Genomic DNA, 20,182 nt, shown 5'->3' with positions numbered 1-20,182 from the left:
ACGCTTTTGAATTGTGGTGTTGGCGAAGAATATTGAATATACCATGGACTGCCAAAAGAACGAACAAATCTGTCTTGGAAGAAGCATGGCCAGAATGTTCCTTAGAGGCAAGGATGGTGAAACTGCGTCTTATATACTTTGGACGTGTTGTCAGGAGGGATCAGTCCCTGGAGAAGGACATCATGCTTGGCAGAGTACAGGGTCAGCTGAAAAGAGGAAGACCCTCAATGAGGTGGACTGACACAGTGGCTGCAACAATGAGCTCAAGCATAGCAACAATTGTAAGGATGGCTCAGGACCGGGCAGTGTTTCGTTCTGTTGTGCGGAGGGTCGCTATGTGGCGGAACCTACTCGACGGCACCTAACAACAACAACAACAATATTTACTCAAGGTCTTTTTATTTGGGCTCCTTTTCTATTGACAAATGAAAAAGAAACAAACAAAAAATCCCAGTTCATCCAGGTGTATGTTTCCTTAGATAGTAAGACAGAGATTAAAAGAAAAAGTCCAGCTAACTCATTGTAGCCTTCTTTTAATCAAAAGTGCTTTAAAAATTCTTACTATATTTCCAAACCAAAAGTGGATATAAATTGGGAACAGATCTAGTAAGACACTATGAACACATGGAATAAAAAGTGTGATGTGATTTTACAGATGGTTCCCAATCCCCCAAAAGTTTCCTGATTGTCCCCGGTCCCATCATTAGAGATTCATTTCCTTGGTTAACTCTATTAGGAAAATATAAGGTAGGCCTCATATATAAACTACTGTAAGAACTCAGGATAGCAATACTTTTGTATAGCCCTCTATAGAGGTCCCTGGGTGGTGCAAACAGTTGTGCTTAACTACTAACCTAAAGGTTGTCAGCTTGAACCTGGGTGGGTTCAAACCTGGGTGTGAAAGAAAGGTTAGTGATCTGCTTCCATAAAGATTACAGTCAAGACCTCGTCTGGAACAAGGAAGAATGATGAAAACTGAAGGCACAGGGAAAGATTAGTCCAAAAGACTAATGGACTACAACTACCACAGCCTCCACCAGACTGAGTTCAGCACAACTAGATGGTGCCTGGCTACCACCACTGACTGCTCTGACAGAGCTGGAGAAAAATGTAGAACAAAATTCAAACTCACAAAAAATTCAAACTCACTAAAAAAGACCAGAATTACTGGGGCCAAGAGTATGGCCCCTAGATGCCCTTTTAACTCAGTACTGAAGTCACTCCTGAGGTTTACCCTTCAGCCAAAGATGAGACAGGCCCGTAAAACAAACAATGATACACGTAGCTGAACCACGTATATGGGACTAAATGGGCACACCAGCCCAGGGGCAAGGATGAGAAGGCAGGAGGGAACAAGAAAGCTGGACAAATGGAAATGGGGAACCCAAGGTCAAGAAGGTGAGAGTGTTCACACGTCACAGGGTTGGCAACCAATGTCACAAAACAATAGGTATATTAATTGTTTAATGAGAAACAAATTTGCTCTGTAAATCTAAAGCATAGTAAAAAAAAAAAAGAAAGAAACCAAAGATTATAGCCAAGAAAACCTTATGGAGCATTTCTACTCTATAACATATGGGATCACCATGAGTCAGAATCGATACAATGGCAATTGGTTAAAGATGACAAATAACTTTCACACATATTAGCACATTAAAACCTCACATTTCCTTGGGGGAAATTATACAACACTTAATAGTAAGAAAATCAAGATGCACAGAGATTAAATGACTTGGTCAGGGTCATCTAGGTAGTAAATGGCAGGACTAGGACTAGAGCCCAGCCTCCTGATACAAGTCCAGTCCTCTTTATCCAATTATTTCTCCCTGGAAAGAGACTGCATGAGATGGGGAAATGGGGCTGAGGTAGGGATGGGGGCTTTGAAGACAGATGGGCCTGAATTCAAATACTGATTCTACTATTTGTTTGCTGTATGATATGAGGCAATCACTTAATCTTCTTGAGCACTTTTATTATCTACAAAAATCAGGAATATCTTATAAATAATACAGGGGCAATAATATGTATTAAAGTACTTAGTGTTAATGGTGCATGGTAGAAGTCTTTCTTTTTACTACACTGTATCTTACAGCTAAGTTGCATATGAGAGGAAGAATAGGAATATAGTGTGAATTTAAAGGTAGGTAAGATTTTCCTTTATGAGTCTTATATTCTAAGCTATAATATTTACTTCCATTTTATTCTATTTCACCCTTCTTCTCTATAACTCAGAGCCTGCTATGTTCTTACCATAAATGCCTTTTTTGATTTTTTGGTGCTCTGGCCAGTGCTTACCTACTTTTCAAGCTCAAACTCATGTCATTTCCTCTTTAACACTTCTTTGATGCTGTGGTCTTCTCGTAAAACTCAAATTCATCTATAAGTACTCTGCTAGGGCTACGCACAAGTACTTAATAGAATTGACTCTAAAACTTTTTTGTTCCTGTCATTAGTAGATTTTTGTATTTCATGGGTAAAAATTAAACATTAAAAATGAAGACTGATATAAAGTTGACAACTTTCTGTTTATGTAAAGACCTAACAAAATAAATAAATACCAATGACTACCACCACTGTTTCACAAAAGACCAGTTTAATACCACAACCGATAATCTCAGGATTTAAAAAAATGAATAAATTGGACTTTGTGGAAAATTAATTTGTATTGTCCTTTTTTTTTCCAGGCTGTCTTTAGATAGATATGATCACTATTCTCATGAAAGGGTGAGGAAACGGATGCTTGCAGAGGTTAAATGATCCTCCCAGGATTACACAGCGGTAGAAGGAGGCCTCAAACCTTGGTCTATTTGCCCCTAAAGCTCACTGCAACTCTTGGTCTGCTTCTAACCACATACTTCTAAGGTGAGTGCAGTTTTATATTACTTGGTTTTCATTAAAAAATAAGGAGAAGATTAAAATGCTTCTTTCTAGCCAGGATTTTAAATCTGGCAGGGTACTCATCTTTTCTGCTTAAAAGCTGTGTGGCCATAAGCAAGTTTCTTCATCTCTTTGAGCTTCAATTGCTACAACTCTAAAGTGAGGATGAAAACCCTTCTCTCTGTGTTTTTAGAGGATTAAATAGATAGTACGTGTAAAACAGCAAGCAAAGGGCTGGGATTATAGAGGAAGTTTAATGAATGCTAATTCACCGTGGAGTCTACTATGATAAAATGACATTTTCAAATTAAAATCACATCAAATATTGGTGATAAGATGAGAACAAATAGATCTTCGCTCTGGTGAATAAAGGTGCCCTATATTTTTTTTATATTTATACAGCTTTTTAGAGAGTCATGAGGATTATCTTTGCCGCAGCCCTTATTTTAATTAACAGCATAGAGATCAAACTTTCAGCATAGGAAGAAGTTTATATTTGATTTATACCACAGATGCACATTTGGGGCATCTAAACATTCCATTCCTTGGCTAAAGATGTAACAAGCTATTTCAGCAAACCTGAAATCGCAAAATAAATAGAAACTGCTTAATCATTTAAAAAGAAATACCAAAGGAATGAAAAGGCCGAAGCATGCACGTGTATCAGTGAGGAAAGTTAACTGGAAAGACGTCTCTACTTTTTTAAAAGCTGACAAATAGCTTCATTAGACAGACAGGATATAAAACCAAAACAGTCCCTATTATTTTTGCACATAAAGACATGCATAAATAAAGTCCACATATCTATAAGTAATCTCAATTTTGGTAACTGTATTGTTTGTTGAGGAAAGCTATTTGCAGAGTAATTTGTAAAGTATGAACTTATTTTGTAAAACAATGTTAAGTCCCACCTATGTCAGAGTATATGGGTTTGCAAGTGTTTGTATCAGCTTGGAGAAGGTATGAAAGGCTTGTACCAGGATGCCATGTTGGGGTTAAGATAGGTTGTTCTGAAGAGAGTCTGGGGGAGATTTTTGTTTCTTGAACATCTTTGCATTATTTTACCAGCTACGATAAGCATATATTACTTTGGAACAGAAATAATTAAAAAGAAAAAAAAATACATTTCTTATTAATTCTTCAATTTATTCATCAGCCAGTATTTATACAATCATTACAGGTAACCATTTAAGTAAGCTAACTGGTCTTCTCTGTGAACTGTCAGATCTGACTTTTTCAGAGGTGGGCTGGCTAAATCTGGCTTCATATCGTAAGATTAGCACTGTGTTTCTGTGCTCTGGCTGAGAATCCTACCCTGTTCCCCTTTGGGCTTACCAGGAGATATTAAATTCAAACCATTTGGAGGATACCCTTTCCTGTTTTACTACCTATTGTTATTGTACCAGAGGCAGGGTTGATTGAATTCCAAGTTCCATTGAATTGTGGGTGACCATTGGCAAGAACATGAAATTTAAAGTCAAAAGACAGCGTTTGAGTCCTGGCTCTTTGACTAACCAGGTATGTGATATTTGCTAAGCCACTTCCTTCTTTTTGAACCTCAGCACTATCTTCTCTTCTTCTGTAATCATATCTAACTTACAGCATGGCTGTAAAGCTCAAATGGGTCCTATGCGGAAAGCCTTAATAAATTGCCAAGTGATAGATTCAGTGTATATTACTATTGTTCCACCAAGACTTTGTGACTTTGTTTCCTAAATGGAGGATTATGACACATTTTTTACAAGTATTTGTAGATTTCTACTGGAGCAGGACAAGAGTAACTATAAACGTCTCTCAGAGTCTTTAGTTTGTTCTCAAAGCAATACATTAGGCAATTGTGGTTTCTTCTTGGTAATGATAGCAAAACCCAACTAACCAACAAGCATATCTGACCTGGTATAGTCGTCTTCAACAAGCATGTGCTTTGGAATTGGCGAGTACCTTCCTGGAGAGATGGGTGGCAGGGAGGTTTTGTATTCTAAAGTGCCATTGTTGCCAGAGAGTAGATGGTTTTCCATCGGTGGAGAATAAGCTAAGGGGTTAAAAAACAAAAGGAAACCTGTTATGTAATGACTCAGTGTTAAGCTATAGTTCAGAGGATGTGTTAAAAATAGAACGGTTTTGCTACATGCCAAGGATTTGCTGTTCTCTAAGTGAGGGGAATTGCTGTTTGTTTATATTTAACATGTACAAGCCCATGGTGACCTTTAGGATAGAAAAGACTTAACAGTTATATCTGCAACCCCAGTTAGTATACTTAGGTGAAGAGAAGAATTGGAGGAGCGATTCAGTGTACACGTTTTCACAATGATGATTAATTTTCTATTGAAATAAAAATGTTAACTCTCTAATTGCAGAGCTCACATTCTTTTTACAGGATTAATATCCAATCATCAAAAGGTCCTAGGAGGAAATTCTTCTGTAAGACTTTCTCCCAAAATATGCTATATTCCCAGAGGGAGTTGTCCAGACCAAGAATTCAGGCCTTTGTTTTCCATTCCTCTACCTGAATTCAGACTCTTATCATCTCCCTTTTGAGCTATATTGAAAACACCTCTGAACTGTGCCTCCTGCCAGGCCCTTCCCCCGCAATCCATTTTATACACTGAGACGAATTAAACCCTCCTGAAACCTGCTCTGGTCGTGTTGCTCTCTTGCTTAAATTTTCTCCGTTGCCATTATTGTATTGAATACAGTATAAACCCTTCCTTTACAAAATCGATCTGTGACCTCCAAAACATATTTTCTGTGGTCCTCAAAAAAAGCCTTTGTTTTTCTACCTGTTTCTTTGTTTCACTGTACCAAATGACTAGAATTCATACTTCCTACCCTGTCTCTAATGTTGAAACCTCACCCATTCTTCAAGATACTCTTTAAATACTATCCTTTGCATATATATTTTTTTTTCTGATCTTCCAAATACCATGATACCTCCTTCCCGTGAGTCCCCAAAGGACATTTATTTTTGCCTCTCACATGGCATATACCTCTCTTATTCTGCCACATATTACTGCTATTTATGTATTTGAATTAGCTTTCAACCAAGCTCCTTGAAGGCCACTACTGTAGCTTCTTTGCACCCCACATATTACCTTACAAGGTGTCTAGCACCTACTGAAGTTACTCAATACATATTTGTCAAATTAATTAGAATGTGTCTTTTTTCCTCTTTTCTCTCTTTGGATATTGACCTTTTATGCCCTTCACAAAGTGACTCAGAGTCTCCAGGCTGATTTTTATAAATTCACCAAGTTTGAAGAACTCTGAAAGTTAAAACTCTTTTACATTGTAAGGTAAGGCTGATCTCAGCTTGCAGACTGCTGGAAAAAGAGACATATTTGGCTACGGAGTGGTGAGGAGGAGATGTGGCAAATACTTTTAGAGTCATCATTTAAAAAGCAATAGATAACTTAATGGACAGGTAACAAAATTATTCCACCCTTAAATTTCTCTCAAGAGGAATATCTGAATCTGAGAGAGGTTAAACGACTTGCTTAAGAACACAGCACTAATTATTGGCAGGTCCTGAAGCACATTCTGAGTTCACAGTCCCATAAATGGACTCTCAAAATTTCAGAATGAGCAAGCTTACTGATATTGACAAAACTGCTCCTTAAATTAAATCAGAAAAATGAACTGCTTCTAAGTCTAGCCCCCAAAGACAGAACTGTAGGTAAAGTTTTTGCTGACCTATTAAGAAGTGGAAAAAACATTGGCTTATGCAGCAATGAACTTCATCAGTGATCCAATACAGTACATTATAGTTAGTTGTTGGCTTACAAGCCTCCAACCCCAACCCACCGCTACTACCTAATACTACCATAGTAACTGAGGATTCTCTCTGGCTTCTCCACCAAAATAACAAATTTAGGCACAGGTAAGGGCTATGACAATGAGATTGAGGATCACAATTTCACCAATCAAACACAAGATCCCTTACCTCAGGAAGAGGCATAGAGCCATCTCTCTCGTCTCATTTATCAGGCTCTCTTTTCTACTCTGCTGTTATATAGATACGAACCAGGAAGAGAGGATCTTATGACATGAGAGCTATCATGCTTTAGGAATTTGAGAAATAGCTTTTAAAACTATGTTACCCCAACACGGCTATAACCACACGGCCCCCAATGTATATCATAAGACTTTCCATAATGGTGGATCCTCCAATTTATCACGTTGTCCCACCTCTAAAGCATAGGTAAGGGTCTGATTAGGGGACCAGGGGATAAAGCAGGGTAAATGCCCTCTGAAGTACTTCCTGAGGCTAAACAAGGGTGAAGGTGCCAGCAGAGGACTTAGTCAACAGTTCGTAGAATTCTAGTTTTGCAAACCAGGCACACTGTTAGATGATGCCACTGGGTGTGGTACTTACAGTGAGTAATGTCAGGTGGACCATAAGGATCAGTCATATAAATTGTGGTGGGCTTGCCAACTTTTAGATAAACTACGTCTGACGTGTTCTTCAATATTGCTACTGCCTCTTCATGTGTTACTTCTTCTAAACTGTAATTGTTTACCTGAAAGGAAAAAAAAAAAGTCAGTATTAACATAAATTCCATGTAACTGAAGAGAAATATGAAGGCAAGAATGTACCTGGAACTATGACCTTATTTAAAGATTAAGTTGCAATGATTACACACCAGTATTTATATGATATTTGATAGAACAGATGGAATAATGTCATTAGTCAAAGCAGATATGGCACAGTCATTGATGCGATACAACAAAGTTGCTTCTTACCTTTTTTTTAATGAGAAAGCTGTACATTATAACGGAAAATAGAGTACCAGTCATGGAAAAAGGACATGAAGGGTTGAATGTCTCTCTTATTTTGTTACAGGTTTTTGTTTTTTTCTGATTACAAAAGTAAAACCTATCTATTGAAGAAAACTAGAAAAATAAGGAAGAAAATAAAAATCCTCCATAATCTCCCTGCTTGAATGAATGTGTGTGTATATATATATATATATATATATATATATACCAAAAAAACCAAAAACCCACTGCCAACTCATAACGACACTATAGGACAGAGTAGAACTGCCCCGTAGAGTTTCCAAGGAGTGCCTGGTGGATTCGAACTGCCAACCTTTTGGTTAGCAGCTGTAGCACTTAATCACTATGCCACCAGGGTATCCCTCCTCCGTGCATATGTACTTTTTTCTTTGCAAGATTGTGACCATATCATACACATTGTTTTGGAACCTGGTTTTTAAATTTTCAGTGATCCTTCATCCATGTCATTAATGCACTTCAACAACATGACTTTTGTTTTCTCCAGAGTATTGTGTTGCATGGCTATAATTTTTTTTTACATATTTCTTACTGATGCATGTTTACTGTGCTCCTAATTTTTTGCTTCTATAGATAATGCTGCAATGAACCCCTTTCTATAGCTGTGAACCACTTTGTTGCTTTCTTCTGGATGGATTCATACAAGTGGAATTGCTGGGCCAAATTACAAGAATATTATTAAGGCATTTGATACCTATTCCCAAAGTGCCCTCTGGAAACCCACACTGGTTTACCCTCAAACCAGAACTACGTGAGAGCACCCATTTCCCCATAACTTCATCACATTTGACTTTTATTACTTTAAGAATCTTTCCCATCACAATGGGAAATCTTTCCCATCACACTAACTGACTCTATTGCCAAGGAAAGATGACTAATGTTAGAACATAAGTCTTCTCAGGTGAGCAGGGTCAAGAATATCATTTTGTCATTTTTTAAAAGGTACTTTATTTTGTTGTTGTTGAGAATATGCATAGCAAAACACACACCCAATTCAACAGTTTCTTCACTTACTGTTTAGTGATACTGATTATGTTCTTCAAGTTTGTAGCCATTCTTACCCTCCTTTTCTGAGTTGTTCTTCCCCCATTAACACAAATTCATTGCCCCCTAAGTTTTCTATCTAATCTTTCAAGTTGCTGTTGTCAATGTGATCCCATAAAGATAGTTCTTAAAAGAGCATAACGCTCAAAGCAAACTTTGTTTTTTTTTAGTCAAGCTAAACTATTGTTTGGTTTTAAGAAGACTTCAGGGTATATTTTTGGTTTAAGTTTTAAAGATTACCTCAGGGCAATAGTTTCAGGGGTTCATCCAACCTTTCATGGCTCCAGAAAGTCTGGAGTCTATGAGAATTTCAAATTCTGTTCTCCATTTCCCCCCTTTTTGATTAGCATTCTTCTATACACTCTTTGATCAAAATGTTCAGTAATGATAGCTGAGCAACTATCCAGTGCTTCATGGCAAAGGAGGCAGATGCTCACGGAAGCAAATAGACACACACTCCTATCCTCCTCCTATTCCTGTTTTTCTTCCTTTTATTGTTGTTTCAGGTGAAAACAGACCAATGTTGTACCTTGGATGGCCACTTGCAAGCTTTTAAGAATCCAGGCACTACACATTGAACTAGGAGGTAGAATAGAAGCACTGAACATGTTGTTAGGCCAGTTAACTGGGACATCCCATGAAACCGTGACCCTAAACTTCTAAACCAAGAAATCAAATCCAGTGAGCCTTCTGGTTGTTCACAAGCAGTCTCAGCAGCTACTTTTTTTTTTTGTCATCATTGTAAATATATATATCACACAACTTTTGCCAATTCAACTTTTTACAGGTGTACAACTTATTGACAGCAATTACAATACTGCCATTGGATTTAACAATAACTACCCCATCGTTTTTTTTTTTTTTTTTACCCCATCGTTATTGCAGAGAAAAGCCTATGATATGTATACAGTTTTTACTTCATGGAACTGGCATTACGATGGCTCTCTGAAGCACTTTTCTGAAATAATTTTAAGATAATACCTGCAAGAAGACATAGTCTTTAAAGAAATGAGAATAAATATTCAGGAAGTATTTTGAATAGGAAGGCTATACTTATTTGTCTACTATTTTCTTATGGAGTGGTTCTTTAGTTTGTTTTGCTGAAATGGTGTAGAATTAAAATAAATGCGTGAAGAGTACTGGACTGGACCCTTATAGTATGTTCTCTGTGCTAATTAGCATTTTAGTTATGTAAGACCTTGTGGCACTGCTATAGAATTTGCCTTGTGTCATATAAATTACACGTGCCTGTTCATCCTAAGTGGTGTTCCACCAGTTAGGAACCCTATAACTGCAGGGAATTAACTGACTGTTGTATATGAATGCCAATTGACAGCCATCATGCTGTAAGCAGCTCTATCAGTTCCTATGTTTCTTTGCTAGATAAATGACTTCCAAATCTTTTTTACATTTTCATCATCTAGCATTTGTTCATTAATTGATCAAATGTTTATTGAGTACCTACTATGTGCCAGACACTGTCCTAAGTACTAAGGTTATAGGGGTAAATAACAAAAATGATAATCATGATCATTAGTTTTTTATATTAAACACTTGCATAGCCCATATTATACACAGCATTTTACATGTATCAACACAACCAAACTTCACAACCACCTATAAGACGTTAAGACAGTTGCCCAAAGTCATTGAGACAATAAGTGGTAGAGACAGAATTCAGAAATGGGTAATTTGGCCCCAGAGACCACGCTATTAACCACTAGTCTATGTTGCTTCTCCAAGATAGATAAAATCCCTGATCCCATGAACCCCACATTTTAACAGGACAGTTATTTATGTAAGAAATGAACAGAAGAATAGACCCATGCAGAAGGAATTTAGAGGGTCTGCAGGGATAGGGGAGCATTGGTGGCACAGTAGGTAAGCACACATTTGAACACACCAGCTGCTCCATGGAAAAAAGATGTGGCAGTCTGTTTCTATAGAGATTACAGCCTTGGAAACCCTATGTGGCAGTTCTACTTGGTCTTATGGGGTCACTATTGAGTTGCGCTCAACCTAATGGAAACAGGTTTGGTTTTTTGGGGTTTTTTTTGGCAGGTATAGGGAACACAGCTGATGCTGGCAGTTCTTGACAGTAGAAAGAGCAATGACAAAAACCATAGTAATAATAATCAGAGTTAACATTTATTACACTACAGGGTTGCTATGAGTTAGAATCAGCTTGACAGCACACAGCAATGATAATATATATGACATCATTACAGGTTGGAATTGACTCAATGGCAACTGGTTTGGTTTGAAGTCATGGGAGAACTAAGTCATATATTTTGATGTAAATCATATAACTAATCCTCATTATAGCCCCAGGCGGTAGAAATTAATAATTAGACCCATTTTATAGAAGAGGAAAATTCATATTTAAAGAGATTAATTTGTAAAAAAGAGGTCACAAAACCTCAAAGTGGTAAGCCATCATTTGACTCCAGAGGGTATGTTGTTGTTAGCTGCCCTTGAGTTGCCCAACTCATGGCGACCCTATGCACACGATCAGACTATTGTGATATGTAGGATTTTCACTGGCTAATTTTTCAGAAGTAGATAGCCAGGCCTTTCTTCCTAGTCTGTTTTAGTCTGGAAGTTTCACTGAACCCTGTTCAGCAATTGCAAGCCTCCACTGACAAGGGTGGTGGATGCACTGAGGTGCACTGGCAGGAATTGAACAGTTGGTCTCAGGTATGGAAAGTGAGAATTCCAGCACTGAACCATCACTGTCCCCTGCGGGTATTTGTTGTTGTTAGTGACTGTCAAGTCAATTCTGACTCATGGAGACACCCATGGGTGCAAAGTGGAACTACATGTCATAGGGTTTTCAAGGCTGTGACATTTCGGAAGCAGATCACCAGGTCTTACTTTCAAGGTGCCTAGGGGTGGGTATGAACCACCAACCTTTCAGTTAATAGCCCAGCGCTTAACCACTCGTACCACCCAGGAATCACAGAACAGTACTTCCCTTAAAAAACGGTGCTGGCTTATTAAAACCTAGGGCTTATCATCATCTATTCTTTCTCTCTTCAGGAGACCAGGATCTCCTTCAAAGTTTATGTAAAGAAGTAGCATAAATTCTAAAATATTATAAAAGTCTGAATAATCATTACCTTGTGCCCTTAATCTGGTAGTGACAGTATATTTCATCACCTAATACACCATCATAGCAAAAAAAAAGCTAAATGGAAAGGAACTTGATATATCTTACTAGTGCTTCAACACCTCCTTATATATTTGATAAATCACTTCTTTTAGGACAGAACAACTTGTGCTTAGATAATGAATATTTACAAGTAATGTTCAGATACAATGTTTTAAAAATGATTATGTAAGTGGGTGTGTTTTCTCAAAAAATGATTGCCCAACATGGCTCTGAATGAATATTGTGACCATGGCACTCAGGAACAACTATAATGAAAAACAAAAAAAAAAAAGAAGAGAGAAGGAATTTGGTGGCATAACACAAACGGAATGACAAGCCAATAGATAAAGATCCTAAAGGCTAGAAACTAACTGGATTAGATTACAAGTGGCACTAAAACTCTGTTCCTGACAAGGACTCCTTGTCTCTCTCTAAAGGGAACAGAAAGCATGTAGCTAATCAGATTATCAGTGAAAGAGAGATGAGGGAAGAGTTTATTAAATTATCCTTTTGCCATTTTTAAGATGGGCAGTGAAACAACCCAGAAAATGTTAACTTGAAGTGTTTTTGGAGCGTAACTTCCCCAATATATAGGCATTAGTCATGGTTAGACCCCTGTTTTTAGACCCCCAGGAAAATCTTTTGACCAGAAAGCAGAAGTTGAGGAAAAAGGTAGAGGTGAGGGGTAGGGCAGGAGTGGATATTGGGGGAATAATGGAGGCAGTTTAAAATAGTGATATTCAATAGGTTTTTACTTGGTGATTGATGTATTAAAAAAATGTATCAATGTTAGTCACGGAATGTTGTTGTTAGGGGCTGTTGAGTTGATTTTGACTCATAGTGACCCCATGTGACAGAGCAGAACTGACCCACAGGGTTTTCAAAGCTATAATCTTTATGGGAGCAGCTCGCCAGTTCTTTCTCCTGCAGAGCCACTACGTGGATTTGCACTGCCAACTTTTTGGTTAGAAGCTGAGAGCTTAACCTTTCAGCCACTAGGGCTCCTTAGTCAAGGAAAGAAAAAAAAAAAAAAAAAAAAAAACAACCTGTTGCTGCTGAGTCAATTCCGACTCATGGTGACCCTACAGGACAGAGTAGAACTGCCCCATAGGGTTTCCAAGTAGCACCTGGAACTGCTGATGTTTTGGTTAGCAGCTCTAGCTCTTGATCACTGTGCCACTAGGGTTTCCAGTCAAGGAATAGATGGTATAATATTGGCAGCAGGCTATAGTGATTAAGAGCACATATTAGTAGAATTGGAGTCCTGGCCCTGGCATTTCCTAGCTGTGTAACCTTAGGAAACTTATTTAACCTTCTAAGCCTCAGTTTTGACATCTGTATAACAGGAATGATAATAGTATCTGCCTCAAAGTGTTATTTATTTAAATGTAAAGATCTAGGTGAAGTGGCGGACACATTGAAGTATTTAATTAATGTTAACTATTATAATGATTATTATTACTTTTATCGTCACCCATCTTTCTTCTTAGGAAACAGGAAATCTTGGTGAAGATTTTCCTGAGCATTTTCCTGTAAACATCTGTGAACTGCTGAGTTTAATTAGGGTACTGCTGATGAGGCCTCTACGTGGTGTTTTTAAAGCTTCAGAATAGTGTGGGATCTGGACCAAAAAGTGCTCTTTTGTGCTGAAGTCTTCAGAATGTTTTTCACAAAAGTGGGTTTGTTTGGGTTAATTATGTGTGTGTATTATCCTATGAACTCTCAAGATAAAGGACTTACAGCTGGAGCTGATTGTTTGTGGAGAGACGGGACATTGCACTGATTGGCTAGTTGCTCTTGCTATTGTTTTTCATTGTCTTTTTTATTCTTTTTTGCATCAAGTATCTGTCTATAATGGTGAACACGGAGCAACTGGCCTGGTTTCAGAAAAAAAATAATCATGTATGCCTGAATGAAGTGCTTTCAGTGGGCTGCAGTACACAGACAGTATGTGCAGCCTGGCCATGTGTTTGCTATAGAAAAGGGGACTGAGGCCAGGGAAAAGGCTGGAGGTGAGATCATGCGTTCTCCTAAAAAGAAGAGGGAGCATTGAATTTGAGCAAAATGCAGACAAAGAAGGGCAAACCAGCTGAAGAAAGAGGTGGCAGGAGACTTGCAAGAAGGGGATGGTGACAAGTTTTGTGGGAATTCAAATGAGTGAAAGCAAATACATGCATGGAGGTACAAAGGTGGGGGGTATGGGTCATGACACGGTGGTAATAAGAAGTGGGCAATGTACATGTGGCCAGATACCAACCTTTCCATAGCCATTCAGGAATATCAGTGTGGTGGGACAAACGGGGAGGTGATAAGGGACACTTAAAGTTATCTAAGTCATAGTGCAAAGAAACGCGAGACTCTAGAAACACTGTAAAAAAAAAAAACTCACAAACTCTAAAGTTAATTTTTAAAAAGGAGACAAAGTCGTTCATTATTATCCTGTAAGTTAAATTAAAAAGAGGACCAAATTCAATACAATAACATCAGTGATGTAAAAATAAATACACATAAACCAAAGACTAAAATCTCTGCAATACACTGAAATTAACTGTTACAATTAAAAAGCCCAATAAAATTTATTTAAAAAATAATAACTAGTAATAAATACAAGGATTGTTAATAATGCTTACCTTTGAGTAATGAATATTTTCATATTTTTTCATCTTTTTAGCAATGAACACATTATTAGTTGTGGTTAGAACCAAATTAACTCTATTTTTTAAATGAGCAGGAGCAAAAACTTTAAATAGGAAGAACAGACACTGTAAGTACAGTGGCCTCATTATGAAACGCTCATAACAGGATCTCCTGATTGATGGGAAATTAAAGTGGGAAGGAAGTTGATTTCTCAAATCCAGTAAACAGACTTAAATTTATTAGAAAAAGAACAGCCATATTTTACCCAGTGCTTCTAAAAACAAATGCAACTGGGTATAATAAAAATAATTTAGAATGTAGCATCATATGTCGTTTCAATTCCTAGTTTCAGTAATATATTTCCTGAGGATTTTCTTATCTTTAAAATGGGGATAATATTACTGATTGATTTGTTGGTCTATTTGTGTTTATGAGAAACGAGTGATACCATTTACATAAAAAGACTTTATATAAGAAAGTATAAAAACAGGAATCAGAAGCACCATAATTACACAGTATGTTTTTCCTGAGCCTACTTCTAGAAATAATCTCTTTCTTTTCAGGCACTCCTTCTCTTGAAATTTTTTCTCTTGAAATTATCAGCCTCCACCTGGGACAATACTTACTCCTGCAGAATGCCCTTTGCCACCTCAAAGACTGACCTTCTTAAGGGGAGTGATTTTATCTTATTCATCTTTGTATTCCCTCAACATGACATCTGTAAACAGTAGGTACTTAATACACGCTGAAGTAGTAAACTAAATAAGTTAAAAAAAAAAAAACAAAAAACAATGATCTTGGCATACCAAAAGAAAAGCAATCAAACTCCCCTATTAAATAGGACAAATGAAGCATTTATGTTTAGTTTCTATTTTGCACTTTGTTGAGAGAGATAGAAAAGGATAAGGCATGAAGGTCATTCAACCAACAACATGCATTCATTGGACACTCACTGTGTGCCAGGCATGAGACATAAGGATGAAAAGCTGGTACAGAATGTGAACAACAGGTCACATCAACTTATAAGGTGTATGATCAAAGCTCCAGCAGTGTGAATTTCTTCCTCCCCCATTAATCACTGATGTATTTCTTAATCTTTTATTTCATATATATAGAGAGAATGAATTAGAATGCTATTTTGATTGACAAGCTTCCTCTGTATAGCAGTGCTCATCAAAATGGACAGCATGATATGAACCCCAAGGCAATTCACTAGGGTACAGGAAGAAACTATTAAAATTTCCATTAATATTTAAGGAGCCCTGGTGGTGTAGAGGTTAAGTGCTTGGCTGCTGATGGAAAGGTTGGCAGTTGGAACCCACCAGCTGCTCTTCAGGAGAAAGGTGTGGCAGTCCACTTCTGTAAAGATTACAGCCTTGGAAACCCAATGAGCAGTTCTACTCTGTCCTACAGGGTTGATATGAAAAATTATGGGAAAAATTAAAGGTCTAAACCCGGAAATGGGAGATTCAGAAGAGGCATATTGATCCTGGATTAGTACCAGTACTATGGAGAAGGATACACATTCAAAGCTGCACGGTTGGCCGCCATGTTTGAATGGGGCACCACTGTTTCTAACTCTGCTCTTGAAGAGATTTGGCTGCTATGCAATGGGCACACTGCCGTTGTTTTCTAAGATTACATTTCTAGCAGGGTTTCAATCTGTAATTTTTCCCATTCCAGTTACCATTCTGGTTCACTCACATTTAAAAAAATCAGGTCCATTCCAGTGTTGCTTCATTGGCGACATCTGACCCAGACCATGTCTGGTTTGAAGCCTTGGTGGGAATCGACCTGATGGCAACTGGTTTGGTTTTTTTAAAATATTAATATGTATTACATTGTTCTTAATTTTCTATATTTTGTGTCTGTTTTAAAATGTACATAATATAGTAGCACTGTGATATATGTATGCAATTTAAAGTACAGAAATACATGTATACTAGAGGAAAGTTGTTTGTTTTTTACTGATGCGGTATACTATTAAAATAAAAATCTTACATCACTGCTCTGTAGTAGGCACTGATATATGATACCCATAGAGCAAGTTCTATAAACAGGGTTAAACTGATTATAAGAAATAAAAATAGATAATATGAAAGGCTTAAGGAGCCCTGGTGGCACAGTGGTTAAAGCACCCAGATGCTAACCAAAAGGTTGGCAGTTCGAGACCACCAGCTGCTCCATGGGAGAAAAAATGTGACTGTCTGCTTCCACAAAGATTTACAGCCTTGGCATAAATAGGATATAAACCATAACTAACAATACACAAACACCGGAAGATAAGCTAGATAACTGGAATCTTCTAAAAGTTAAAACACTTATGCTTTTCAAAAGACTTCACCAAAAGAGTAAAAAGAGAACAAACAGACTGGGAAAAAAATTTTTGGCTATCTGACAAAGGTCTAAGCTCTAAAATCTATAGGAAATCCAACACCTCTACAACAAAAAGACCAACAATCCAATTAAAAAATGGGCAAAGGATATGAACAGAACTTAACCAAAGAAGGCATTCAGGCGGCTAATAGACACATGAGGAAGTGCTCACAATCACAAGCCATTAGAGAAATGCAAATCAAACCTGCAGTGAGATACCATTTCACCCCAACATTACTAGCATGAATTAAAAAAATAAATAAATAACAAGTGGAGAGACTGCAAGGAGACTGGAACTCTTATGCACTGCTGGTGGGAATGCAAAATGTTACGATTTTGGATAATGATAAGGCGCTTCCTTAAAAAGCTAGAAATAGAAATACCGTATGACTTAGCAATCCCACTCCTAGGAATATATCCTGGAGAAATAAGGTCCATCACATGAATAGACATATGCACACTCATGTTCATTGTAGCATTATTCACAATAGCAAAAAGGTGGAAATAATCTAAGTGCCCATTAACAGATAAATGGAGAAACATACTATGGTACATATACACAATAGACTACTACCACCATAGACTACTACACAAGGATAAAGAACAGATGAATCTGTGATACATCTCACAACATGAATGAATCTGGAGGTCATTATGCTGAGTGAAAGTCAATCACAACAAGACATACTGTAAGAGACTATTATAAAAAACTTATGGAAAGGTTTACACACAGGAAGAAACAATCTTTGATGGTTACGAGGAAGGGGAAGAAAAGAGTGGGGAGAGAGAAACATTAAATAGACAAAAGATTTACAGCCTTGGAAACCCTATGAGGCAGTTGTACTCTGTCCTATAGGGTTGCTATGAGTTGTAACACTCGACAGCAGTGGGTATTGGAAGGCTTCAACAGTTTAATAAAATACATCATTACAAAGACTATGGTATTAATTTATTACAATTGAGAGAAATTATAAGGGAGTCTAAAAACAATTATCCAGGTATTTCCAATGTTTTAGAAGTGGCTGTAACTGTAGGGGATAAAATTTGAAGGGTGAATTGTTCTAAATATCTTTCATCCCATTGCAGGAAATTACTAAATGGCATTGAATTGGCCTGATAGAATGACCATCACCACCAAAGTCATCCTCAGCAAAAGCAGTGCTGTCAGGAGCAGAGTGAGATAGGATGAGGTAAGGTAGAGGTGGCACTGTAGTTCCTAACTGGCTGCACGCTAGAATCTTTAGAAAGCAAAACATAAATAAATAAATCAAGAAGCATGGCCTCTACATGAGAGATTTTTATTTAATTGTTCAAGGTTGAGGACTGGGTAGCCATACTTTTCAAAAGCTTAACATGAGATCCCAAACATATAATTAGGATTGAGAACTACAGGGGCTGAGTAAACTGGTGGAAGGGGTTTCACTTTCGGACATTAATATCACGGTCTGAATCTAATTTCATGATCTACTAGTTATGCAATACTGGGAATCCCTTTATCATCTCTGAGCTTTGATTTTCTCTTCTTGAAGATGAGAATAATAGTAATGATTGCCCTGATCACCTCTCAAGGTATAGGGTAAGGACTAAGAGAGGCACCGTAGGTGAAAGATTTTTTTATGGTGGAAGCAATGTGTTGGAGGAAGGAAAGAACAATGCTTACAGAGAGTTACAGCTCTTAGTTCTTATCTAAGGTTGGTATAACCAATGAATGTGTGTTAAAGTCTTGTTTGCTGTTCAGATAATTTCTACATATTTACACTGTCTTCAAGATGATTTTCTTATTGATATTTGGCTTAAGTGAGATAATTTTGCAAATCTACCAAAAATAATAATTTAATTCCTTACAACTAATATTCCGAAGATTCCATTGTTTCTACTTACATTCCTTAATTTCATTTGATGTCCCTCTTATACCAAAAAACCAACCAAATCCACTGCCATCAAGTTGATTCCGACTCATAGTGACCCTAAAGGACAGAGTAGAACTAACTGGTCCCCATAGGATTTCCAAGGTTTTAAATCTTTCCAGAAGCAGACTGCTACATCTTTCTCCTGAGGAGCAGTGGCTGGCGGGTTCGAAACGCTGACCTTTCGGTTAGCAGCTGAGCAACTGTCCTTCTTATAGGACACTAGTATTGGAATAAAAATAAGAGACACTCACACACAGAGCATCCTGGAGTATACTCCATTATACTCCAATTCTAGGGATTTTATAAGTTTTACTTTAACAAAATGGTTCCACAATAAAATAAGTTTGAAAATTTTAGTGTTAATCAAAGTTAAATCTGTTTCTTAACTACAGGACTTAACAGACCTTCTAACATGTTTAACTTCATTGTGGATCCACCAGAGGAATGAGCTGTAGATTGCAGAATTTCCCAGGCTTATTTGACCACAGAATCCTTTTGAAGTGACACATCAGTTAAGACTAAGGCTTTTATAGCACACTTCGGGAACCAGTACTCAAAAGCAATGCTATAAGTGCGAAAACAGAAGGCCGAAAATGCACATCACTTGCCCAAAGTCAATTAGAGACAGTGCTGGCTGCCCAAGTCTAGAATTCAGCTCTCTTCTTTTTGAGGCAGGAGCCCTGGTGGCACAGTGGTTAAGTGTTTGGCTGCTAACTGAAAGGTGAACAGTTTGAATCCACCAGCTGCTCCAAGGGAGAAAGATGTGGCAGCCTGCTTCTGAAAAGATTTATAGCCTTGAAAACCCTATGGGGCAGTTCTACCCTGTCCTATAGGGTCACTATGAGTTGGAATTGACTCAATGACCGCGAGTTTGGCTTTTGGTTCTCTTTGAGTTCAGTGTCTTTCCACTTTAATGCTTCTGCTACTTTTCCCCTTATCTACTTGTTTCCCCTTAGGGGGAAACACACACACACACGCAGAAAGAGAGAGAATAAGTTCATTCTCTGTAAAAGGTATAAAAGTTCTCACTGACTATTTTCTGAAATATCAAGCAAAGACTATGGGAAAAAGAGACTAAGATTTTAAATCTTAAATCACAATGCATCAAGGGGCTTTGACAATGAAAGGCTAATGTTTCCCCTATAGAGAAGACAATCAGTTGATCCTGGTTTCAAAGTTTCTAGTACTGTGCAGAAAAAAGGTAAAAAAGACAAAATTTATGTAATATATGTGACTCTATGTATCACTATGATGGGGCTTAATAAAAATGAATTTATGAAACTATATGTAAGAATTTGAAAATCATGAGTGCCCTTGACCTCTGACCATCTGTCCAATGCTTGTCCAAGGTCAAAGTCAAGAGAGAAATCTATTTAGTCTGAGACTACAACAC

At 37.6% G+C, this 20,182-nt stretch overlaps 1 protein-coding gene and 1 long non-coding RNA gene across 18 annotated transcripts in view; one reads left to right on the top strand and one right to left on the bottom strand.

Moving 5' to 3' along the window:
• LOC126079782 (uncharacterized) overlaps positions 1–18,108 on the top strand; it is a 262,037-nt gene extending 243,929 nt beyond the window's left edge. For 2 of the 3 annotated variants that reach the window (XR_007518250.1, XR_007518252.1), the window contains 4 exons: positions 2,685–2,862; positions 4,284–4,395; positions 15,067–15,230; positions 17,966–18,108. This is a non-coding gene — a long non-coding RNA (uncharacterized LOC126079782). The remainder of the gene's footprint in view (positions 1–2,684; positions 2,863–4,283; positions 4,396–15,066; positions 15,231–17,965) is intronic. The other variant, XR_007518251.1, reaches the window with a different exon arrangement.
• DLG2 (discs large MAGUK scaffold protein 2) overlaps positions 1–20,182 on the bottom strand; it is a 2,175,949-nt gene that overhangs the window by 522,522 nt on the left and 1,633,245 nt on the right. For all 15 annotated transcript variants that reach the window (XM_049891082.1, XM_049891084.1, XM_049891085.1 and 12 more), the window contains 2 exons: positions 7,250–7,394; positions 4,771–4,909 (listed from right to left, as the gene is read on the bottom strand). In XM_049891082.1, coding sequence (XP_049747039.1) covers positions 4,771–4,909; positions 7,250–7,394 — 284 coding nt within the window. The remainder of the gene's footprint in view (positions 1–4,770; positions 4,910–7,249; positions 7,395–20,182) is intronic.

Source organism: Elephas maximus, chromosome 7, assembly GCF_024166365.1.
Source record: "Elephas maximus indicus isolate mEleMax1 chromosome 7, mEleMax1 primary haplotype, whole genome shotgun sequence".
Classification (NCBI taxonomy): Eukaryota; Metazoa; Chordata; class Mammalia; order Proboscidea; family Elephantidae; genus Elephas; species Elephas maximus.
The sequence above is the reverse complement of the archived record's forward strand: the minus strand, read 5'-3'. Positions and strand labels throughout refer to the sequence as shown.